Genomic DNA, 26,274 nt, shown 5'->3' with positions numbered 1-26,274 from the left:
GCACAGAGCAACACGTTGCTTTCAATATAGAGAGATCTGCTTATTATTTTTTATACCCAACTGATTGCGCACACGCAGTTGTGTGTTTTCACCCCCGCGACCAGGATGATTGCGACAGGAAGTATGATCCACGCCTGACTTTCAGCATGGCCTGGAAGAGAAGCACATCCATCACAGGCCGCAGAACATGGCTGCAATCTGAAGGGGAAAGATGATGGGGCACTGTATTGCCGAGAACAGAGAGCCCTGCCTGACTTATTCCACATTACTTCTTCAGTCAGCCAACCTCTACTAGGGGAGTCACAGTTACAGTCAGCTAGTGACCTGACCACAGAATACAATGAGAAACGGTTTTAAGAACGTTTGTAGAGGCTACAAACGAGAGTCATCCAGTAGGTTTTATAACTGTCTTACAGTTACAAAAAATGTAAAGGTTTTCCAAACTTCTTAGCTTATTTTTAGGCATTTTGATATTATTTCCATTACTCTTTTTGTTCTGTTAGTCTTAAATGAGGAAATGGCCATTAAGAATGTGTTCTATGTGTCTTGTTGTCATCAGTCTGAATGTATGGAGGGTTATGTAAGACTTCAAACATGAAAATGAGCTAGAATGATATTATAACTAGAAAATAGTGACCTTACTAAGACCTGGCTATGGTTTCATTATCATTGTTTAAAAGTGATATAGGTCCACACACAGTCACAAAGACGTGATTCAAATAAGATGAAATTTCATCTCTTTCAAAAAGATTAGATGCCAATAGGTTAATGCCTGTGCTTGATTTGCTTGTTTAATTGAGTGTGGAATTGTTAAAACTGTGCAGGTGTGTAATGAATGGTGTGATAATAATACTAATATCCTCTGTCGGAAGAATGCAGCCTGAATTATCTACCTTTTAGATTAATCAATGCAGTTATTTTGACTTAGCACACACACCCAATAGATTCACACAGACAAAGTACATACGTTTGTGACACACAGGTACAAGGTTTACAGACATCAATATTTGACTGGGATTTGTCAGGTTTGTAGGAATTTATCCCACGTCTCCACCTGTCTTTATAAAACACGGACTCAACAGATTGAATTTATTCAGTGCCCTTATCAATGTCTGAAGTAAATTGCCATAGAAGAAAGTAACTGTATGTAAAAGGCTTTGTTCAAACAGGGTTTACAGTGAGGAAGAAAGAACACTAGTATGGGCATCTCAAGCTGCTGCACATCCGGCTTCTCTTCTCAGCACACTGTAGATGAATTTATTATTACTAGAGATGTTTTGTTTTGGCAGTGGATATTCCAAAGTAAAGGAACATTAGTACAGTTATATACTGTATGTCATTTAAGTCTATCAAGGGAGATCGTTTTTTAATATCTAGTTGATGGGAGGCTGTGGATCTGAGAAGGAAAAAGCACGTTCATCAGAGCTTTTTTAATAAAAGACAGATTGTTATCCAGTTATGTCATTAGGCCTTTATGAGGTTGCCTGGCGGTGCATCACACAGGATCTTCGATGTTGGCTCTTACTTGGAAAAGAAATTACAACTGACTGAAAAAAAGTGACTGTGTTTCTTTTATTTCAAGAAAACCGACACCCTCACAGCACTGAATGTGCTGGATTGAGTACCAGGCCTTATATTGACAGAATTAATTCAGCTGCAGCTGAGAGAATATCAGGTGATATGTGCATTAGTATTGTTTGTTCTTCAAAGAAATGTGGCTTTTTAAAAACTAAAGGTAGGCATTCCAAACAGGAATGGTAAGTGAAATCAAGCATACTTTGCATTCTTTTGGAAACACACAGACACTCAAGTAATTATACAGCAGGAAATAATAATGCTGTCATGAGCTGCTTACTGTACTTCTTTTTTATAGTTCCCTGTTGCAGTGTCTCAGGCAGCATTGAGACCTAAATTATTGCACATGCTTTTCTTCTCACCTGATGGCATCATCTCTGTGAAGCTAAGCAGGACTGGTCTGGTCAGTACTGGAATGGAAGACCTCCAAGGAAAAGTCGTGCTGGTCAACCAGTAGGTGGTGCTCTTCCCTCTAGACCAGAATTTCCCAATCAGTATCTGCAGTGTGGTGTAGGAGGAGCTTGTTCTATGGATGACACATTAAACTGAGAGCCAAGCTATTAATGATGTTCATAAGATCAGGGGTGTTAATCCCAGTGTTCGGACTTTCAGCCTGAGTTTTTGTAATCTGACCTTCCTAGAACTCTTCCTTAAACCCATCCTGGAAAGCTGGCATAAGATGGCTGCCATGAGTCACCCAGAGGTGGCTGCTCCACTCCAGGGGAGGAAGGGTAGGGTCATGTCCTAGAAGTGAAGCCTTTAAGTGACTCTTTGGGATGAAAATCACTGTGTAGAGATACGGAATTAGTAGATGAATAATTAACCAGTGTAATGCAGGAGTGTACTGCGTAGATGCAAGAATATGGGTGTCAATGAGTTGTTCTTAAGAAGCTTTTTTATGTCCAGCAGTTTTGAAGTGCTTTAAATTATGAATGAGAAGGCGCTGCCAGAACTCATCCTCCCCAGCATTATTCACAGAGTCTTGCACACATCTCTTGCTTCAGTGGTGGCAGGACAGAGAGAGAGAGGAAAAAAAAACTTCTGGTCTCCAGAGGCTGGAGGAAGGAGGACGTGGGGTGGGGAGGTGGGGCCGAAGAAAGCAAAGAGGAAGACAGCCTTAGCACTGGGGCACATATTTGGCCTTGCAGCAGTTTAAAAACTTCATTTCTGAATGTAGACTAATGCACATCTGCAACATGTTACTTTATCCCGCAGAGCAGCGGATTAAATTAAACCATAAAGCAAATACAAAATAATATCAAACTGCAAAACTGAAAAAAAGGAAAACCACAATATTTTGTTATTTGGTTTTATGACTAAGAAAGAAAACTGTATCTGGAGTCTCCAGATGAGACTCAATTACCATGAATGTAATTTATATCTCTACAATATGTGCTGCACTGTTCTGTACTCTATTGTGGTGCCCTGAATTATTGACTCACATTTTTCCTGGATATACAGTAGTCCTGCTCTTTTCCACTGAAAGGAGAGTTCTAACACTAGGAGAATCTGACTTGATGTGTCTTTCAAAGGGAACAGTGCTTTTTTGGAATAAAATGCAGGAAGGAAACTTTTGAAAGTGTTCTTTTTTTCATCTTTGCGGTGGGAATTCAATTTTCCTGGAGAGCAAAGACTTTTTCAACAGACTCCACAAGCCCACCTTCTTGGAAAAAAAAAATGCTGTGGCTTTTCACACCAGACAGGACATCTCCATTCAGCACATTTGAGATGTGGTCTTAATTCCTTTAAGTCTTTTCAAGGACAGGGGTCATGAAAGGTTTTTAAGTGAAATCCAGTATTTAAAACATTTTCAATAGATTTTGTGTTCACTTAAGGGAAACTGTGCTGTGATTTTTTTTTTATTGGAACTGTGAATTACTGTATATTTATACTTTTATAACTTTCTATTAGATACATGCAAATTTAGCTTACATAGAACAGAAAGCTGTTATATGCATTACTTTCATACGTTCATACTTAGTGTAAGAGATGTCCTCTTTAAATTCAAGGAGCTGTTCATACTGTATGCTATTGCTTTTCACAGTATTATTAATTACAGAGGGATTGATGGACAAGATGGACCATGTGGTTTATAACTGCTGCAAATTCTTAAAATCTGTTATATGCAATATGTAATATAGTAAAACGTTATGTTGAAGAAACCAAATATACTTTTCAGTTTGTGTTTCAAAGAGACACAGGGGAATGGAAAAAGACTTTTAAGGGTTAAAGACATTCATTTTTAACCTTTAATATCTCATACTGCAATGACTGCTTTTAGTGTAGAAAGTGCCTTGCGCCAGGCTCATGGCTTTAAGATAAGCCAGGAGAAAGACAGCCGGCACCTGGGGGGATTAGCTGAGTTCTAATTCCAATGGTGAATCCAGCTGCTGTTTTTTCCTCTGCCCCAGCCCGAGCAGGAAGTGTCTCCATAACAACCACAGGAAGTAAGCCGGCTGGCCAGTCACAGCTGGGTTTCCATGGTAACTGGGTTTGGCTGCTGCTCGTGAATGAACCATTGGGGAAGAGAGAGAGAGAGGGGAGAGAGAAATTGAACCGTTTTTGTGTTTTGAAGCCCTGTCGAGTTCTCTTAATTTGACTTTGTTTTGTGAGAGAAAAAGCTGACATCTTCAGATGTTTGGAACACTTGCATACATCAGTTTCACTACGGGATTAATAAAGTATTATCTCTATACAGACTATATAGCAACAAAACTAGTGCAACATCAAAGCTTTGGCAGTTCAGTTGCAACTGTAACATTTTACCGTGTGACATTTGTGAGCAAAGACACTTGAGAAACACGACGAAGTAAATATGGTCACAGGTAAATGTGGCATCCAACTGGCCAAGGTCTCTGCTCAGCACCCTTTAAAACCTTTAATCTGCGGCATCCTAGGCCAAAGAATATTGTTTGATAGAATCGTGTATAAACAAAACCGCATTCATGTAAGTAAACATACTGAGTGAAATTTCTGTCTGTCTTACTTCTTAAATATGAAACTAATTTCAGATAAAAAATCAGACTGAGTGTTCTGTTCAGCACATGTAAAGGCTTGGTTTTCTTCTTTCCAGTGCAGTTATAGAATAGGATTGGACGCTCACACACATATTGGTCTCAAAACACAAGCTTGCTCTGAAAAAAAAAATCCTTTCAAAAACCCACAGTCATGTATTCTGTACTTAATAATTTTATAATTATGGGCTGTTAAAGTCTATGTGTTTTGTAATTGCACTGTTATCAGTAAGTTTGAGAATTAACCTTAAAGAGCTCAGCTTTAGAAGCCCAGAGGACATGTACAAAAAATAAATTTCAAATGCAGCATGAATGGTGGAAATTGGAATTAATGGGAAAGAGAGCAATAATGACAGTTCTAAAAGCCATTATTTTCACTGTTGATGTCACGATTCAATATAATAAACCTTGATTGCAGCGATGTTTTTTGTGAACAAAGGAAAATCAAAGGGCAATAGTTTGGAACAGTGACAAGAGTTCTGTACACAGAACTGAAAGGTTGTGCATTCAAGTTGCGTGAGAGATACTGTTATTGTACCCTTGAGCAAGACACTTCAGTCAGATCGCTCCTGTGAAACACCCAGCTGTGTAAATGGGTTCAAATATAAATCATCCTGGAGAAAAGCAACAGCCAAACAAATAAATCTATATGTGCCACCTTTAATCAATGATGCATTCACTCCTGTGTTTTGTTCAGAAAACCAAGAGATTTTCACCGTCGATTACTGAGCAATCTGTGAAATGACCTCTGGAATTGGCCAGCCCATGGCGGATGAGCTCCCAGTAATAACCAGAACGGATCAGACTTGGAGCGGAGTGGACCGTGAGGGCAAATGTGTGCCAGCCAACCCACTCTGCGTGGCAGCTCTCCAGTTTCGAAGGAGCACCAGATGGAGTAAAAAAAAAAACTGTGACATTCTGGGTCTTTGTACTGAGAAAAACAAAACATTTCTTCTAATCACACTACACAAATTAGCCAACAAGGATGAAATAGATAGTTGTTGCTGCAGTTGTTATTAATTTATTTGCCTTGAGGTTATAATCCCTTTCAAGTGTATAAATACAACTGTTGGTACTTATTTATACAGATGGGCTTGCTGGGGTCTTTTGGGTAAAGCATCTACCTCAAAGGTACAGCTTGTGCGGAAAACATAGAGGTACTTAGGATAGTGAGCAACGCAAGACGCCAGTCTTCTAGACTATATTGGTGCACAATTACAGTAGAAATAATTTAGTCATATACATTAAAAACCAGTTGTGTAGTTTTGTAGCATCTGTCACAGCTATAAAAAAACGATGCAGGATAACATAGTCATCTGCAATCATTTTCACGCAGCATTTATTGAGCCCAAGGTTGTCTCCTTTTATTAATTGTAATATGTTCTGTTTGAGTATCACAAATACAGTTTGCTGCAAGTTTGATATTCTTTCATTATCTGCAATGTCTGTCCTTGCTGGTAAAGGTTTCACGTGGGCTTGTATAAAACTCCCCTGGGCCCTGCAGGATAATTACGTTTATGAAGTGAGCTTTTAAAATATATATTATGATCTGCAACTAGCTGTGATCCCTCGACATTAAACTGCAGGCAAGTGAGAGTGTTGAACATTTGCTCGTCACACTATAGATATGAACAAATTGATTGTGTTTTTATTACGATTGTTGCTGAAATTACCTCTTTGAACAATGTGATATTTCTGTAATGTTCTGCTGAATCTGTCAAGGAGCTGCTGAAACTCATGGAACAGTCATATATTGTAGGTAATGAAGACCTTTTGAAAAACCTGGAATTTTGAGACCTTATAAAGAAAAGCCAGCTAGCAGCCTTATCGCCCTTAAAGAAAGGTCAGCCAGCAGCTTTATCACCCCACAACTCATAACTGGCAGCCCAATGAAGCTCAGCAGGTGTGAGCTTGGTCAGTACCTGGATGGGAGACTTCCTAGGAAAAACTAAGGTTGCTGCTAGAAGAGGTGTTAGTTAGGCCAGCAGGGGGCGCTCACCCTGCGGTCTGCATGGGTCCTAATGCACCAGTATAGTGACAGGGACACTATACTGTAAAAAGGCACCGTCCTGTGGATGAGACCTAAAATCGAGGGCCTGAAACTCTGTGGTCATTAAAAATCCCAGGGTGTTTCTCGAAAAGAGCAGGGGTGTAATCCCGACATCCTGGCCAAATTTCCCTTTGGTCTTTACCAATCACAGCCTCCTGATAATCCCCCTTTATGAATTGGCTTCATTACTCTGCTCTCTTCCCCACTGATAGCTGATGTGTGGTGAGTGTTCTGGCGCACTATGGCTGCCGTCGCATCATCCTGGTGGGACTGCACATTGGTGGAGGGGAGTCCCCATTACCTGTAAAGCTCTTTGAGTGGAGTGTCCAGAAAAGCACTTTATAAGTGTAAGGGATTATTATTATCAAAAGTCAACGGGGCTGACTGCTGGCCAGCTTCCATATGGTCATGACATATGTTAGCCCCAATGGAACGAGAGTCAATAATAAAAGAAGATCTTACTAAAAGAAGAACTAGGAGGCAGAATGTGAATCCATAGCTTATCCATATCCCTGCACAGACATTCCTGCAGACTGCCTTTTATTTCTGTACAAATAAAAATCTTCCTCATGCCTGGTCTCTGAACCAGCGTTCGTTCCAGCCACGCCAAGCAGATTTGTTCAGAAGGAACAGTGAAACGTGAAGCAGAGGACACAAGTGAGAGCCGCAGGGAAGTGCAGTTAAAACCAAAAGCAGGTGGCACTTCTTTACCCAAAGGTAACTTAACAACTCCCCCCTCCACACCCAGGACTCTCTCTAAAGGGCTGTGGGAAAGTGGATCAAGCTCCACAGCCATGGTGTTGAAGCCAACAAAGCTCTTTCAAGACGCATCTGGATAAGATCCTTGGATGAATTAACTGTTAAAGGCCAGATGAGCAAAATGGCCTCCTCTTATATGTAACCTTTCTTAAACTCTTAATCTATTTGGCTGACATTCATTCAAATGAACTTCCATTCAAACAGCTGGGTTTTTTACCTACAGTAAATCAATTTGGGTGCAGTATCTCACTCAAGGGCTACAACAGCAATGTCTCAGGTGGGATTTGAACCGATGCTCTTTCAGTCACAAGACAAGAGTCCTAACCACTGCTGCTCAAGCAGAGGAGTTGTGAAAGATCACAGGATGTTTCTGGATGGTACCTGGATTTTTTTTTATGTGCTGCGTCAGAAGAAATAAATCATTGTTTATTTAAAATTGTAAAAAAAGTGTTTCCTGTTTCCCGGTACAAATTGTTTTCTACTGTAGTCTATAATCTTCTTTTGCTGCATTTCCATAAATGTCTCCTGCTCAAGGAACGTTGGCTATGTTGTAAGCATGTTCTGGGAAAGATTGTGCCCCTTTTGAGATTCTGTGGAACTTCCATAGTAACCCAGTTTACCTTACAGTCATAACTTGAGGGGAAGAAGATATTGCTGCTTATTAGTGAAATGCATTCATCCTTTGAGCCAAGTTCCTTTCCAGATGGGGTTTGTTTTCTCTGTTACCAATCTCAGTTGAACCCCTTCTGCAAGTACCCCCTCTCTCCCTCAAATTACCCCTAACAGCAAATCCAAACACGTTTCTTTTCTGAAGCACTGCCAGAATTTTGGCAGTGATAAAAATATTAATTAGATTCTGGGGACAACAAAAACCTCCGTAAGCTTTGTCAAAGCGAATGAAAATGTTTGCACCCTGGTCTGAACTGCTGCACAGGCTGGTGAGTGTAGATTCAGTGTGTTCACAGAGGAACATTGGCAGACCACCACTAAATTCAATAAACGGCTTTTCTGAGATGTGAATAGCCAGTAATTGAACCTGGAAGATTAAAGAACACTTGCAAAACAGCACACAAGTAATGTCCCCTTTGCTGACCCAAATCAATAAGCAGAACTGCTCACAACCTGGCAAGACACTTCAAAAGCTCAGAAACTGTTTTGATGGATGTTTTTCTCTGAGCATCTGAAGCTGGGAAAGGCCAGTTTTCTTTACAGTCTTTGAGTTGTTTACCTAAAACTGCCTATTTCAAAGCCCCCTTCAGTTCTCTCACACCAGCATTTTTTACTTACGCATTTTAGACAGAACCCCATGAGCACTTTTAAATCAGTGTTGATAATACGTTTGACCTTAGAATCTTCATGCAATTCATAGCTGAAGTCCAGGAATAAACAATCAAAAGCTACTGGTTAAGCAAATGTGTTTGTAGGATGTACGGCAATGACTTGCATTTGGGTTTCCTAAAAAATGACCCACAATTTACTCATTTAATACAGATCTACTAGTTCAGTGGATCTCACAATGGTGGTTAGGGTTATAGTTTAGTCTCTTTGCACAACAAGATATTGTTGTTGCGTTACTGCATTATGGATTGTTCATTATCTGGAAGATAAGACTCAAGGTAACTCGGCTGTCTCCGACCTTGTCAGCCCCTAACTGAAGCTGCTTGTAACAACCAGGCCATAAAGCCATCCCACATAATTCTGTTCATCTTCAGCTTGTCAGGCTTTTTTTTAACGTTTCAGCTGATTTCAAAAGCCGAGCATTGATTTCCAGTACTTTTGACAAAGTGCTGCTTAGTCAGAGACAGTGTGGCTGAATGACCGAGGAGGGGACTGATGAAACGCGATAGAGATGGAGAGACAGATAGAATGGAGCTAAAGTTTTGATCACCGCCCAGAGATGACTGTGAACTGAAGCAGTTTCAGAAGCTGGCAAGGTCACGACAATGAAGTTTCCACTCAGGAAGTTGTGACAGTCTTTGCAGGGAAGATGGTTCAGAGACCAGGGATAAGGAAGATTTTTATTTCTACAAAAATAAAAGACAGTCAGCAGGAATGTGTGCTCAGGAATAGGGATAAACAAACAAATTCACATTCTGCCTCCTGGTTCTTCTTTTAATAAGATTAATAATGCTTTGCATCTATATAATGCTTCTCAACCCATAGGACTTTAAAGTGCTTTACATAAAGAGATCCCTCTGCATCCATCACTGTGCAGTCCCCACCTGGTTGCCCAGTAGCCCTTAGGACACAGCAGATCAGTTGGAGAAGAAGGAAAAATGGTCACAATATCCGCTCAAAGGAGAAATGTTTGGAGGTCCAATTGTTCAGGACTAGAGTGGAACTATGCCAGAATACCAGGTTTCATACTCCTACTCTTCCAAACAGAGCCATGGGCTCTTTAAAGTCTTGGATAACGTGCTGCATGTCAAGAGCTTTGAAAATGCAGTGATTGTGTAGCAGCATTGAAATTTGGGACTCCTTGTTTTCCCACTCGTATTTAAAATTAAACAATACAGTTCAGCTTACATCACTGTTTTCCTCTTAACTGCTTCACTGGCTTGAATTCAATGGTTTTAAAGCAGCTCGATGCGACCTAAAATTCAAACACACTATTTGACAGCTTTCCTGCATATATACAATTAAATGCAGTCAATTTGTCTAGCAACATCTGAGATATGTTTTTATATCACCTACATGCCTGTCAGTTATTTCCCAGCTTGAAACGCTCACTGCTTACATGCTTGGTTAGGCTACCAGTTAAAGGAGACATGCGAGCTAATCGGTCGTCCTTTAATGAAGTCCCATTTATTGACTGCTACCGTTTTTCAGCCTCCGTGATAATGCTGTCTCCTGGAGAGGTGGAGGAAGAGAAGCGCTGTAGCGAAGCCTGTTTTCCCAATTCCCTGTCAGGAGAGATTCTTTCCCTCTAATCTCCGTTGCTGCTGTTGCCATGGTGACTGATAACAGCGGTGGTTCAGCTTTTGCCTGGTTTTGACATTCGGCTAACCCCTACAACCCCCGCCCCACCCACCCCCCTCCCCCCTCCACTCCCCGCCATAAATTAACCTCTTCCTTGCTGCTGACACAACAACCTACCACTTCTGTTGTAAAACTGAGTGTTCTGGGTAGAGCTGCGATTTCCTGTGCAGTTTGGCGAGGAGCAGTTTCAAGCCAGTTATTTTTTTTTGTGACAATTATAATGTGCATAAAAAAGCATGAAGGGATCGTGGTGCCATTTGGTCTGACACCAGGGAATTAGCAGCTTGTTGAGTACTGAACCTCCTTCCCTAAATGGTCTTTCCTGGGAAGAGACCATTTAATTACCAGTGGCGGCCTTGGCTGTCTCGTGCAGCTTGTATACAATTTCTCCATTCCTCCAATCCCCAATCTGCTTCCCATTCAATTTCATAGCCTGCCCTCTCACGGGTTGCGGACCCCTCATGGAAAGTGGTGATTGCTTTCCAAGCTGTTCCTCAGGGTTTTCATTGTCTGATACCCCTTTGTTGCATGTCCTCTTGGGCCTGTTATAGGACATTTTGATATAGTTTTTATAAGTACGTTGCCATCTTATTTCAGTAATGTACGTATGGTTAGATTTTATTGTGTGTTACCTGTTGTGGATCCACATTGTTGTTTTGTGCTGGTCTGTTGCACCATGTTGTGTCAGGATACAGAATTTGTCAACCTGCCCCTTTAAATGGAGGTTCACTTGTCCATCGAGAGGACCAGGAGTGGGGCTTATAGTACAGTATGTGCGGTAACCTGGCCTTGGTGGCATAGTAGTTTGGTTGTTGTGTCCTGATGTTTTTTTGTTTGCACTTTCGGCTTGCTTTCCCTTATTGAACCTGCACTTACTGTGCTCCTTATCTGATGGTATAGCATTTGTTTTTTGGCTTGGCTAAAGACTCATGCAGGGTAGTTGGGCACACTGACTCAAATCCCTCCTCTGCAAATTCTTCAGTACTGGGTGAACTTCGACTGGTTGGTAGAGTTCTGCCACCGGAGATCTCTGACTTAATCACCCTCAAGACCCCACAGTCCACACAGTCCGGCCTCCATAGGCCGACTTTGGCTTTGTAGGTTGGAAGATCAAGTTGAAACCCTTCCAGTATACACCGAAACCCAGTGGAGTCACCTTTGGTTTCCATACAAAGTCAAACCCCGTCCTCCGTTGAGGTTGGCCTTCTCTCCTGGTCATGGCCGTTACCTTGTGGGTTCAGATCCTTTTATAGGGTGCTGATGTTGTGCCCTTCAGCAAGGTGTATGGCTTAAACTGCACCATTAAAATTCCCGCCTGTATGAAATGTGTATATCCCCAATCTCCAGAGTAAATGGACCATATTTTCTCAATGGACTTATCTGAAATAAATAAATATTTATTACACTTGTGTAAACAGAGGTGAAATAATGGCCTATTACACTTGTAATTGACAGTGACTCTCAGATCTGTGCCCAACCTTAATAATAATTGCTTACACTTATATAGCGCTTTTCTGGACACTCCACTCAAAGCGCTTTACAGGTAATTTGGACTCCCCTCCACCACCACCAATGTGCAGCCCCACCTGGATGATGCGAAGGCAGCCATAGTGCACCAGAACGCTCACCACACATCAGCTCTCAGTGGGGAGAAGAGCAGAGTAATGAAACCAATTCATAGAAGGGGATTATTAGGAGGCCATGATTGGTAAGGGCCAATGGGAAATTTGGCCAGGTTACACCCCTACTCTTTTCGAGAAATGCCCTGGGACTTTTTTTAATGACCACAGAGAGTCAGGACCTCGGTTTTACGTCTCATCCAAAGGACGGCACCTGTTTTACAGTATAGTGTCCCCGTCACTATACTGGGGCATTAGGACCCACATGGACCCCCTGCTGGCCCCACTAACACCTCTTCCAGCAGCAACCTTAGTTTTTACCAGGAGGTCTCCCATCCAGGTATTGACCAGGCTCACACCTGCTGAGCTTCAGTGGGTTGCCAGTTGTGAGTTGCAGGGTGATCTGGCTGCTGGCCAGAACCTTCCTCCTTCTGGCTTTCTGTAGCACACTAAAACCCTCATTCCTTGGTCAGTGACCTTCCTGCATGGAAGTATCAAAGATGAAGAGAAAAGACTTAGGAAGCCATGTACATCGTAACATTGGCTCTGCCTGTATCCCTCCTGGGAAGCAGGGGACAGTGCTGGGTTAGACACTCCTGGGATGACCTTGGCATTTTTTATGGCACTGTTACTTTGTTTGCTTTCAGGTTGGGGGTTCCAGGGAGGGATCATTTCATTTTTTTGTATTTGGGGACAAATGGGACACCATCTCCCTCTCCTCTTCTTCTGGGTTCCCATCTGGTCTCTTTCACTTTCAGGGAGGGAGTGGGGTCCTTACACCTCTTTCCGTAATCCCCTCATATTGCAGATGAGGCAGGCAGGCTTCTCGGCCTCAAGACTAACACAGGGGCTCAATGGCTGAAGTCTCCTAGGCCTTAAAAAATGCTGTGTGACCTGTGACCTGACCTAGCACATTTATTTACATGTACTTTCCTGTGTATGTCTGAAATTTCCTCCCCTGTCCTCCCCTGCCCCTTTTAGGTTATCAGAGTAAATCATTAACACGGAACGGAACAGCAAACAACTTTATCCTGAGGAGTTCCTTTTCTGTCCTTGTTGTGGAAAGAGTTAACAGCACAGTAAGACACTGTTAATTGCAAACTCCCAACACACACACACAACTCGCACACACCTTCCCCACTCCAACTTACAATCACTCTTCATGTTCACTATTTTTTTTTTCTCAATGCCTTTTTTGTGCGCTCTTCTGTTGCTAGGCGACAGTCTCCCTGCTGAAAATGAAAAGGGACTGGTTTCCATGGCGATGTCAGCTGTGAGAAAGAGAAGGGGGGGGGGGGGCTTTTTGAGCCTGGGTGTGTGTGGGGTGGGAGGGAGTAGCAGTTCTGGCAGTGGTGGTAGAGATGATGTGTTGGAGTTTGGAGGTGGTTGTGTGTGTTGGGGAGGGGGGCGTCTTTTATATCCTTTTGCTCTGTTCTCTCGGATTTTCTCAAACTTTCCCAACTGCGCCACCCCACACTCATTCCCATCCCTTCTTTGTGAGCACGTTTGCCTATTCAACAGAGAGCCCTCATTTAAACTGACATCAAAGCAAATTTGCAGTAGAGTAATTGCAAAGCTGAAATTCATAATAAAATCACAACAGTCGGGGCTGCAGGGGTGAGGGATTAACAATACCTCAGTTGGGCCGTCTTCATTGATAAGTGCAGACACCAATTACTGAGCTGGAGCGTTTAGAGAGCCCTGATTCTCACCCTCCGGGGAGGAACCTTTCCAGCCCTTTCTGTGGGCAGGCTCTCTTTGTCTGCTCTTCCTTTGATCTGCCTTCTCTGTTCTCTCTTGGAGTTCTGTTACTTCCATTATTATATTCCACACTAAGTGGAAAATGTTCTAATAATTGCTTACACTTATATAGCGCTTTTCTGGACACTCCACTCAAAGCGCTTTACAGGTAATGGGGAGTCCCCTCCAGTGTGCAGCCCCACCTGGATGATGCTCCGGTACTCTCACCACACACCAGCTCTCAGTGGGGAGGAGAGCAGAGTAATGAAGCCAATTCAGAGAGGGGGATAATTAGGTAAAGGCCAGGGGGAAATTTGGCCAGGTCACTGGGGTAACACCCCTACTCTTACCGAGAAACGCCCTGGGATTTTTAATGACCACAGAGAGTCAGGACCGCGGTTTTACATCTCATCTGAAGGACGACGCCTTTTTACAGTCTAGTGTCCCCGTCACTATACTAGGTCATTAGGACCCACACAGACTGCAGGGTGAGCGCCCCCTGCTGGCCCCACTAACACCTCTTCCAGCAGCAGCCTTAGCTTTCCCAGGAGTCTCCCATCCAGGTACTGACCAGGCTCACACCTGCTGAGCTTCAGTGCGTTGTCAGTTGTGAGTTGCGGGGTGATATGGCTGCTGGCATGAGGTACACTAGAGATACATCCGCCCCACCCAAGTGAGAAAGGCAGGAATAGACTCAGGTGGGTGTGTCAGCGCGGTGCGCGAGAGGGGCCCCACAGTGGGCATGCATGTATTTGTATGAGGCCAGATGAGCACAGCCATACATGGTCCCACCCACCCCACCCCAGCTCTGCCACGCACACAGTTTCTCTCTCACCAGGACGTTTCGCTGTCGGCCAAATGAGAACCGACCCCGAGCTGGTTGAGTTTCTGTTGCTTCAGCAGGGTGTCTACACCACTCACTGTCTTGCAGCTCCAGGGTTCTGGGTGCTCTTCCTGCTCGGTGTGCATGTCTCGGTGGAGTCTGCACGTTTCCTTTTGGTGCACCACTGGCTCTGATTTCCTCCCACATCCCTAAGACATGCTGGTCAGGTTGATTGGTGACTTCAAAAATATCTTTGCAGGGAGATATCAGACTACGAGAATGTGTTGTCTTTGCCACCTTTACTGGCAATTGCACTAAATAGAACTAAATGGTCTGTCCTTATGAACGGCCTTTCCGATGACCTGATGTTCTGAGAGTACCTGCTTTGCAGCTGAGCTCAGACAAGCAAGGAGAACATTGACACGCATATCAGCACTGCAAGCCCTGTGAGAAAACTCCTGAGAATTCACAGGGATATATGCCTTATGGGGCAGCACAGTAGAGCAGTGGTTAGCATTGCTTCCTCACAGCACTGGGGCCCTCGGTTCAATTCTGGACCTGGGGTAGTATCTGTGTGGAGCTTGCATGTTCCCCTGTGTTTGTGTGGGTTTCCTCCAGGTGCTCTGCTTTCCTTCCACAAAGACATGCTGGTGGGTTCTTTGTCTCCTGGCCCTGGTGTAAGTGTGTGTGTATGTGTGTGTCCTGTGATGGACTGCCGTTCTGTTGAGGACGTACCCAGCCTGTTGCTTGCCGGGAGAGGCTGCAGCTCCCCTGGGACCATGTGCTGAATATAAATGGATAGATACATGTGCGTTATGTGAGAGACTTTCATTAAGAAATAATTGCAGGTCAGGTGACATCCAGCCTGAGTGACGATTGTCTACAGCATATGCCATTAAACCGATGCTATAAAGCTGTGATCTGTAAAAGTCCACTGTCTGTCAAGGTCGCAAAAAAGAATTCTCTCAGCCTCGTCCTTTAAGACAGGCTCCGCACATCGTCATGTCATGTGAAAGTCAGCACATCCTCTGTGAGCACAAAGAAAGAAAGCTCTCACGAGAAAAGATCGGGTGTGAAACTAGAAATAAGTCCGCAAGTGCTAGATAAGTGAAATAAAATGAATGTGAACTTACAAGCAGCGTCTTTCTTGTCCTATTGCATGATCATTTTACGCAGGGTAAATCAGTTTTTAAGATTAGTTTTTTTCAGTTACGTAAAAGCATTCATAGTTGCGTTTAATACAAGGAACGGTCTGCCCGAATTCAGTAAAAATTGATCAATTTCAAAAACCTTAATAAAAGCCAAAAATAGTGAAAGCCAGCAATGTGGTGCTAAAAGCAGCAAAAATGGGTGCAGCCAGATAACTTCTCTCGGTTTGGCTGCGACGGGGGATTGTTTCTGGCCCGTGTTCGGTAGGGCCAGGCTGATTCGCTCGGCGGGATCACTCTTTATACTTCGTTTCACACCGCTGCAACGTCTCGCTTGCCGTGATGTCACCCCGTTCCCCTGTAAACGCCGGATCGCAGGAAGTGTGATGTGTTGCTCTTTAATGAATCTCCCGTGCGTATGCACCACTTAATCAGCTTCAATGAATCATATTTCGCCCCGGCAAGTTGCACGCAATCACTGTGTCAATTTCGCCTGAAACAACACCAACGGGGAAGATGAAACAAATGTTTGCTGTTTTTCCAAGCTCATCGGATTGCTGTCGTTCTAACTCATCCATGAATGTGTTTCAAATGGCACAGCAGACGAACCCTTATGATGTGATTTCTGTGGTCTCTGAGGTTTTGTCTTTCCGTGTATATATTTACAGTATGTGTGTAACACCTCGCAGGTTTGTGATGTATTTTAGGAGCACACAGTCACTATGAGTGACCTACAGTATTGAAATGAATATTGAATAGTATTAATATGCACTTGCTGCCCTGGTCAAATTTAGCTGATGAACCCTAATAAGGTCATTACACTATCTATGGCTGTTAACATTGACTTTATATTTGCAAAAGGCAGGAATGGATGTTTCTTTACTCCCACCCCTCAGTGTTGTGCACCAGCAAAAGCTCATTAATATTCATGTCCCTATAATCCATCTCTATCTGTCTTTATGTGTATCTAAGTCTGCCTTGATCTGTCTGTCAGCTCCTCAGTTCATCTCTCCCTCTATCTACATGCTGTAGTGGCCAACACAAGCACTGGGGACCTTATCTCCCCAAAGAGGGGGCAGAATACAGTAAATGTGTTGTTAATCCTTGTGTATCTACCTATCTGTGCTTCTCTTTTCAGAACTGCGCTGGTCGTTTCTTCAGTTATTCATGAAATAAAAGTCACACAGACAAAAGGGATGTAATTTTAGAGATGCCTTATAAAATCCATAGGCTGCCCCCAAATACACAAGCACAACTTTATAATGGAGTGATCTTTCAGCGCAAGGCCTGCAGTCAGGCGCTCCACACCTGCAGTTTCCATTACTCACCCCCCTGGAGAGCAGAGCTCCCTCAGCCATCTGACATGTGGATGACGATGCAATATTCATGCCTTCAGAGTCGTCTCTCTCTCTCTCATCTTGCCTTCCATCTTGTGAATGGGAAAATAAAGCTGACAGCCCGCCGGCGCAAGAGGCGTTCGTGGTTGTGCGTTTGCGGGAAGAGCTTCTGATGGATTGTTTTTTGTCTTCTGTAAAAACCCTCGTCCCGTGCCCATGTCGGGAAGAGAGCCGAATGGATACCTGATCCGGTCGCTTGAAGTGCATTCTAAACAGGCGGTGCGTTCGCCAGATCCGCTAATGCGCTTGGAGAGTGTCGCCACATAAAAAGGCAGAACAAACATCAATGAATCGATTTAAAAGTAACGGGCGGGGCTTACAACGGGAAATGAAAGGGAACGGGGGCTCCCAGCACTGCTAGCATGCAGGTCTAGGGCGGTGTGGAATTGTAAGAGCCCCATATGATGTCTTCACTGCCAAAGTGCATTCCTGTCCCCTTCCTGCAGGGGTCACACATCAGTCTCCTCTTTCTGCCACATCTATCATACCATGTATATCTCACTGGCTGCAGGTTTGAGAGGTCACGGCTACTAATTTCATTGTACAAAACAGGCACGTTGCACTTAGATCCCTTCATTTTCAGCATTTCCTTGCAGTTCATATGACTTTAAATTTAGAATCGGCCAATCATACACCAGGTATATTTCGTTTACAATCTGTCGTGTTTCTCAGACCAGTCTTCTCTCTTAATTTTTGGATGAAGGCTTCTTTAATGACACCTGGTCAATTAAAGGGGATCCCCTGAGTCATGATACAAAATAATGCAGATTTCAAAATTGCACGGCACACGTCGCACGATGAGAGCTTTAAAAAAACACGTAGTGCTCACCGTTAGTTTGGTCACTTACTGCACATCATAATAACACGCAAACTGCACAGTAGGAAAACAGCGGAACTCGACTGTGACTAACAGCCTTTCTAGTATTTTTAATGGAAGACACGGCACGGATAAAACACAGGCCCTGACAGGAAGGGACTTGGTGACATACAGTACATTGTTCTAGCGCAGAAGAAAGCAAACGCCAAGAAACCAACACGTTGCACGCGGTAACACCGAGACGCTAAATACTGGGTAATAAGGCTAACAATCGCCGCGTAAAAACGCGCTCACGCTAGTGAAAATGAACTAAAAGTTTATATTTCCGGGCCTAAGAGACAGAGCGTACCGCTGGCATTGGACACTACATTTTGAAATGAGGATGTGTTGGAAGGACGCAACGCTGGGTTCATGGAGTGGGCGCAGAGAAGAGCAAAGAGCGACGGCGAGGGATTGTACCAGCTCAGGCGCTGCGTTCGTCCTTCTGACGTCCACGTTTATTGCTCTGTTCTGTGTTTTGACAGCCCAGCGCTTACAGCTCAGACGCTGTTATTATTACATTAGTCACCGCACTAGTTAATCCTTCTGACTAGATCCTTTCTTCCCATTCAGTTTACCGTAGACGATTTCTGGGTTTATTTTTCCACAACAACAACAAAACGGACCCAATTCCCTACGGTGATCTAAAGGGTTATCACCGGTGCGCGCTGTGTGTAGTTCCGTTGATGTACAGTATTAGACTCGCAAACGGATTAAATAGCCAGCAATATAATTACGCGTGAGTTTTGACCACCTCCAATTCCCATTTACTGATTCATTATGTGATGTTTAGTTATTATCCGTGAAAGGCATTACATAACCTATAGGCGATTAGAAAACAATCGATCACAAATTTTCATTTCCAATGGGAAATGTGTCCTATTTATGTGGGGGTGTTAGTATTATTCAAAATGCATGTAGGCTTTGGAGAGATTGTGTATATTCATTCAGTTTTCTAACCACTTTTTCCAGTTCAGGGTCTCAGGGGAGCCAGAGCCTATGCTAGCCAGCAATGGGCACAAGGCAGGGTACACCCTGGATAGGACACCAGTCCATTGTAGGACAAACAGACACAACCACACACATTCACACCAGGACCGATTTTCCAAGAAGTTAGTTCTTATATACCAGTATATATTTAGATAATGGGCGGAAACAGGAGCACCCAGAGGAAACCCATACAAACAGTGGAAGAACATACAAACTCCACAGAGATAGCACCCCAGAACCAGGATTGAACCCGGAGCCCCACCGCTGTGAGGTAGCACTACTAACCCCCCAGGGCGCCCAGAGTTTGTAGAGTTTTGTTTCAATCTCAACAGCTACAGTACACATTATGACCAGTCCTGCTCTGTCAAAGAATGCAGATACTCCATCTGCAGGGTCGAGCAGCCATTTTGCGATCAAATCTTTATGTTAAGGTAGAGGGTGATATAGATGGTGCCATTACAATTAATATTAAGATCAATTTAGCGACTTCTTCCAGCTCTTAAGACTTAGGAGACCTGCAGAAATGCCTGCCCCCCAGGAACGGGACTGGACACATGCCCAGCGCTGTGAGGCAGCAATCCTATCCACTGCGCCAGCGTACCACCCTCTTCTCTATATCTAAAAACTTTAAATCAACTCACTGGGGATACTGTGCACTAGAAAGAGCATCAGGAGGGCAGAGTAAGAAGTAGAACCGAGGTCCCGACTACCTCACTATTAAAGAATCAGTTTAAATTGTAAAGTGCTCGGTATTCTTCGAGATAAAAAATACAGTATATACTGTAAAGATAAGATCACTTTATTGGCCCTATACAATTTCATGTATTAGAAGTTTGTCTTTTTCACATACCCCAGCTTACTCTCCATGAGACACACAGACAGGGAGAGAAGATTGGGGTCAGAGCACAGGGTCAGCCATTTATACAGCACCCCCGGGGCAGTCGGGGTTAAGGGCCTTGCTCAGAGGCCCAAGGGAGTAGGATTCCTCTGCTGGCCACGGGATACGAACCGGCAATCTTCTAGCCACAGGCGCAGATCCTGAGCCACAGAGCCACCGCACCCCCTTGGGAGCCCGCCTTCACCGCATGTAAATGCAATTAGCGTTAGTAATTTTAATGATTGTACAACAAGTGAGGGAAATGATGTGTAACGATAAAGCGTACAGAGTGTGTTTTCATATGTATGGAGACAGCAGTTTTGATGTGTTACACAGAGTTGTACTCTGCTTTTTCTTGGAAAGCAGAGCAGCGCGTAGGCGGAGGCGCGTTCGCAGGCCACTGTGAACTAAAAACGCGCGGACAAAAAGCCACTTACACTCGCCAGCTGCTCAGAAAAAAAAGCATGTGGCTCTTTGGTACGTTCTGCTCACACCTACTGACAAATTAATGGTGTGAGAAACGCGATTTACGTTTATATACAGTATTCACTGCTCACAGCCGCGTCAACACTGCGCTGCCTCAACAGCCCCCGGTCTTATTGGGACACTCCTGCTCCGGCTCTAGCTAAGAATCAGGTTGCCTATTTTGAGATAACGTGTATTTTTTTAAAAAACTAGTAGCTTTAAGGTTTCTCGAGATGTGTTAATTGCCTTTTATACTCTTTTATACGGTTTTGATGCCACTTTTCCGTTTCCGAGGGCATTGCTCGTTGTTATGGTGCAACGGCCTTATTTTCTTTATTTTCTGAATTGGGCTCCTCTTCGCGATGGACTCAGTCCGAGCGCTTTCGAGTGGGTCACGCTACACTAGAGTAAAAGAGGGCGCCATTCCATTTTAATAACTGTATTACTGTATATCAAATTAGATCACGTCTGTAAGTGCTTTCATCTAAGCTCCTGGCAGTTACAGTATTTTATTACTACCTGTTTTTTTATATACTGTACAAAGCGACTTACGTGTGGGGCTGTTCATACACTGTTTCACTGAAACAAACGTGACTGAAATATTTCTTCATGGGTATGAGAGATGTGCCCCATATGGGCTTCTAACACACGAATCTCCAGTCACGGGTCGTACTCACAGTGGAGCAGCGCTCTCTCACGCGTTACACAGAGCTGCGTTTCTGTATTCGTCCTAAAACGTTTTTCACCATTGCACGCCTCTGCTCCTACAGTCTGTAACTATGCTTTGAACTTTTTTTTCTTCTAGTCTGAATGCGCTGTATCTTCCACCTACAGTACATTTGGGCTTTACTGGGCAAACAATTGTTTTACTACGCTATATTATATATTGTATATATATATCACGATGATATTAATACGATGCCAGTCTGTCGTTGTGCACGTAATCCTGTTTTTTAAAAAAAAAAACAAGAAGTAGCTCTTCTATGGTTGTCACACTCCCCTCTACGACCACCCCCAAATATCCACATGATGTGCAGGATTCTTATCTGGGACGCCCTGCTGTAATAGTCCAGTCGCAGGCGAATTTCGTTGCTTTTAGAAAGAGGTATTTGTCTCTTTTAGGGCGCACAAAGCCACCACCATAAAAAAATAACATGTTGGTTCCACCATGGGAAAGGAAATAGTCCTTAGCCTTTTTGTCTGCCGGCATGGAAGACCCCGTTTGAGTTCGCCCGCCCGGGGTCGATTTTCAGTTCAGTCACGGCCGGCAGACGAGTGAGTCAGACAGGACAGCAAGGCTGTTCCCAGCACGCGGCCGGCAGTCACCGCCAGACAGCGCGCTGAAGCCGTGGAGGAGGGGGGTCGGGGGACACGGCGAACAGTAACTCTGTTTGTGCTTTGTGAGCGAGGACAGGGGCGATCGGTCGTGAACTGGGGTCAGCAGGCCTCGCTGAGGGCCGTAAATAATACGCGCTTCTTCTTATGCACAGCTCGGGACGAGCGCGATCACCTTGTACATTTCAGCCACGTTTTTCATTCATTTTCAAAGCACGCCGATAATTTTGTGTCCGTTCGTGACAAAGTTGAACCCCTCCGATCTGTGACGTCGTGTTTTTCTTTTTAGCTCTTGATAAAATCCTTCATGTTGTTTCGCGTGACCAGCACTTACTGTACTGTCTTGGTCCTTGGAAGAGATTTCAGTTACGCCAGTAATTAACGGGTTGCACAGACCAGGTGCGACTGAACCATTCGAAAGGTGACTTTGTCAATCGCAGATCAGATTTAAATGGAACTGGCGTGTATGCGTGTCTGCCCTACGATGGACTGGCGTCCCTTCCAGGGTGTATCCTACCTTACACCTGCTGCTTTCTGCTTGCATGTAGACTCTTGCTTTCCCGTGACCTTAAATTTGAATTCCGTGAAATGGAATAAAATAAATGAACAGCATTCAAGGTGTGTTTCCAGTTCACTTAGTTGAAGCGCTGTCACACGCAGCTGGTATGTTTGTTACCAAGCCGAGAAAAAAACGCGGGTTGGTGGAGCTTTGTTAATTATATTGAAAGAAGGGCCATCCTGACGCGTTTTCAAGGTCTCTTGTCCTGGTATTTACAATGTACAGAGTCTCCCGGTTTTGTTCTGGCGTTATGATACATTATTCCAAGGCCAGCAACGCTAAGTGCATCTGTAGGAGTCCTTTCTTGGGAAAGGGTTCCACCTGCTGGCAGCAGAATGTAATTACTGTTTGCTGGCGACTCATTTGAGGAAAAATATGAGCCTATGAGATGAAAACTCAGAATTTTAGCATGGTCTGGATTTTTGAAAGAATTATTTTGCGTTTACATGAAAGAATGAGCGAAGGTTTACAAAACGGTTTCCAAATTCCGATCATAAAGCAGCATGCACTGACAATAACATCAGATAAGCAGTAAACATTCATGCAGAATTGAGACTCGTGGAATTTAGCTGATCAAAACCCTTTAACTGACTCATCATTACTTAAACAATCCTACAGCTGAATTCTATACTTAAAGGCTTGTTTGGAGCGCAGATTTGCCTTGGTTATTCCAGCAACAGATCATCTGGTTTACAGTTTTTCTTTGCCCCTCTGTCTCCCTCTGCTGGCCAGACCATGTCAGAGTACAGCTCTCTGCTCAGCGACCTCTCTGAGAACATCACCAACGAGGACCTGGAGCAGCTGAAGTCTGCCTGCAAGGAGGACATCCCTGAGGACCAGAGCACCAACATCACCTCCTCCAAAGAGTGGTTCAACTACCTGGAGAAGAACGACAAGCTGGCACAGGGTAGGGAAGAGCAGGACACTGCTTTGTCACATTGTGGGCACACCACTAGGTGCAGGACACTATCAGACTTGTGTCTAATTGGAAAATCAACATATTAACTGAGCATTAGGATCAGGGTCCAATGTAGCCTAATTTGAGCAAGTAATTACCTTTTAGGGGCAGCATGGTTGCCCCACAGGGCTGGACCTCTAGGTTCAATTCTTGGGGTGCTATCTGTGTGGAGTTTGCATGTTCTCCCAAATGTTTGAGTGAGTTTCCACCGGATGATCCTACAGTCCAATGAGATGCTGGCAGCTTAGTTGACTTTTGGGAAAATTGTATGCCTTCGTATGAGTTTGAGCAGGTGTGTGGCTGTGTGTGTCCTCTGATTGACTGGTATCCCATTGAGGATGTATCCCGCCTTGTGCCCGTCGCTGGCTGGGTTAGGCTCCAGCGGAAGTGGGAAAAAGCAGATAGAAAATGAATGGCTGAAATAAGAACTGAAGGTAAACATGAGTGTCTCTTGGGCTGATCCCTCTACACAGCTGTGTCTTACAAACAAATCACAAAAGCAACATCTGAATCAGAAAATGAAATGCCAAGTGAAGTGGGACATATGTATATACCTGTATATTCAGGGCCGGCTCAAGGGGCCCCCTCAATGTGCAACACAACACATTTTTAATCAGTACATTCAAATGTGAGTGAAAAATTCCCTATAGCGGCTCTTTCTGTTGCTGGTATGGATTGTCCTAATGGATGTCCAGTCAAAAACTGACCGATCCTAATTAAATACGTAATGTTTCTGAAGCACAGAAAAGACGAGTGGGATTAAAGATCTCCTAAACAGAGGTACACCGTGTAATAATGCATGATATGCGTAATAATGTAATCATTTGTAGTTCGTTTCGGTTTTGAGTCTGTCAAATCCATGTACCTAGCGAACAGCAGATGTTTTCAGGCGAGACGTACAGTAGCTGTTTCCCTCAATTGTACAGATGCCGTGTGGGTCACCTGGCTTAAAATCAGCCAGGTGTAAAAGTTAATGTGCAGTACAAAAGACTGTCCTGCGATCATACATAATGGCCATTAAAACACACTGTTTTCCTTGCGGTTTCTCCTGTATTTCATTAAATGGGAGTATTGTTAACCCAACCTTCGGATTGCAGTCTCTCTCCCAGTGACAGCGGCTTTCCCATCTGCTCAGCCTCTACTGACCTCACCTCCCTTGTCAATGAGAGCTCTCTTTCTTTCTAACTTAATTTCATATCTATTTCTGCAATTCATTCAGGGTTGCAAAGCACTAATTTGTAAGTTCCGCTTTGCTGGAATTTTGAAGTAACAGAGATCCTGTTTATCATCATTTATTGTTATCAGTGCCCCTGTTGTTATTAATATTGATATCAATTCTTTGTCATGACTTGCAATGTTAAAATACTTTATCTTAAAAATGTGTGCCTCATGTTCTCGTTTATAACTTGTTTATTATGTGTCCTGCAAAGCTAGTTAATAAAGGTTTTCAAGTGATATAATTAATTAATTTTATTTTTCTAAGTAGTACCATAAGGTTGTGTTGGGAGCTGATAGCAGTGCAGTGTATGGTAGTGTCTATGCAAATCATGACCTGGAGGGGCCCCTTTCCACTGTCTTGCCTAGGGCCCCCAGACAGCTAGGGCCAGCCCTGTATATATACAGTATATCACGTTTCCAACACTACTAGATCACTACTCAATCCTATTGTGGGAGGTCAGAGTAATTGCTGGCTTGTGTTGACTTAGCTTTGTTCTGGCTGTACTAAAAGGTACAGTATGTAAACAAGATAATTTATATTAACAGGTGCAGCTTTTTTATTTCATCCTACAATGTGATAAGAGTAGAACTCATTGAGTATCAAAGAATTGGACAGGCACCCTAGGGTGAAACAAAGCTCTTTCTGAGCCTGTACTGTATATTACAGTTGGGAACCCTGTGCTGTGCAACTGCTGTGCAGGGCAGTCCCAGCCCTGTGTAACTGTGTCACTGAACGAACTGAGGTCAATACAGAGTGCAACTCCATGAGGGTCTCGCTCCTCTGCTGAGAATTTCCCACAACTCCCAGTATTGCAGTGGGTATAGTGGATTGCCACCACATAGTGGACCCACTCAGAATTGTATTTGTATTCTGCCGTGCACCTGCTGCTTGCTGGGATAGACTCTGGCGACCCTGAATTGGATAAAGTGGTCACGATGAGGGACAGCTTCACAATCCTGTCTTGTCTCGAGTCAGTTGTTTAACCGTGCATTGATTGCTTCTGCCTTGCTCCCAGACAACCTGTCCTACATCGAGCACATCTTCGAAATTTCCCGGCGCCCGGACCTGCTGACCCGCGTGATCGAGTACAGGACCACCGTGCTGAAGATCTCCGAGGACGACGAGATCGACACCAAGCTGACACGCATTCCCTCGGCGAAGAAATACAAAGGTACGCCCCGGCCCCTCCTCGTTAAATTGTTAGATGGATTTTCTTTCGGCTCACAACCCCAAGAGGGCAGAAGAACAAGGACACCACAACAGACATTCCAAACAGTTGTGCCTGGGGTGACGTGCATTAATATTCATGGAACTATAACAAAGTTATAATGGAAATTCAGGAGGATGGTTAGATCCTAACATCGGACACTTCCAGAGGGTGTGTACATAAGTCTTGCACATGGGACTTCCTGTAGCCCATCTCTCTTATTACCCTCCCACTCCCCCACCACACCCCTGCAGCGGCTCCCTGGCTCAATCCTCGTGATACTGAGGTGGGGGGAGTTTTGAGAGTAGCCTCATCCTTAAGGCGAGTCTGTCTATTCTCTTAGCTAACTATACTCTCGATCTCATCTCTCTCTCACATTTACAGTATTAGGGTGTAACTGAACTACTGAACTCATTTATTTAGTTGGCGTTTTATTATACATTTGTACCCTTTTATACAGCGAGGTTGTTTTCAGCTGTTTTACTGAAGCAGTCAGGGTGATGTACAACAGCATTGTCACTCCTGGGGTTTGAACCCAGGAGATTTTGTTATGTTATATGTCCAGACCCTAACAACTGCCCCAGACTGCCGCATGGGTCTTCAGGCTTCAAAAAGGCAAGAGCAGCAGTGTAGTAGCCCTTTGAGTGTCTGTTCAAAACGGTAGGCTAGGTTAAAGCTCCTTGTGACGGTCTTCTGTGAATTCC

General features: G+C 43.9%; 1 protein-coding gene across 3 annotated transcripts in view; it reads left to right on the top strand.

Annotated features, from left to right (window-relative positions):
* The window catches only part of LOC102693944 (proliferation and apoptosis adaptor protein 15), a 59,387-nt gene that overhangs the window by 24,238 nt on the left and 8,875 nt on the right, over window positions 1–26,274 (top strand). For 2 of the 3 annotated variants that reach the window (XM_069188587.1, XM_069188585.1), the window contains exons 2-3: window positions 22,919–23,093; window positions 25,379–25,534. In XM_069188587.1, coding sequence (XP_069044688.1) covers window positions 22,922–23,093; window positions 25,379–25,534 — 328 coding nt within the window. In that variant the 5' untranslated portion in view covers window positions 22,919–22,921. Of the gene's footprint in view, window positions 1–21,446; window positions 21,674–22,918; window positions 23,094–25,378; window positions 25,535–26,274 lie in introns of those variants that run through there. The other variant, XM_069188586.1, reaches the window with a different exon arrangement.

The sequence above is a fragment of the Lepisosteus oculatus genome, chromosome 4 (genome assembly GCF_040954835.1).
Source record: "Lepisosteus oculatus isolate fLepOcu1 chromosome 4, fLepOcu1.hap2, whole genome shotgun sequence".
In the NCBI taxonomy this organism is placed as follows: domain Eukaryota; kingdom Metazoa; phylum Chordata; class Actinopteri; order Semionotiformes; family Lepisosteidae; genus Lepisosteus; species Lepisosteus oculatus.
The sequence above is the reverse complement of the archived record's forward strand: the minus strand, read 5'-3'. Positions and strand labels throughout refer to the sequence as shown.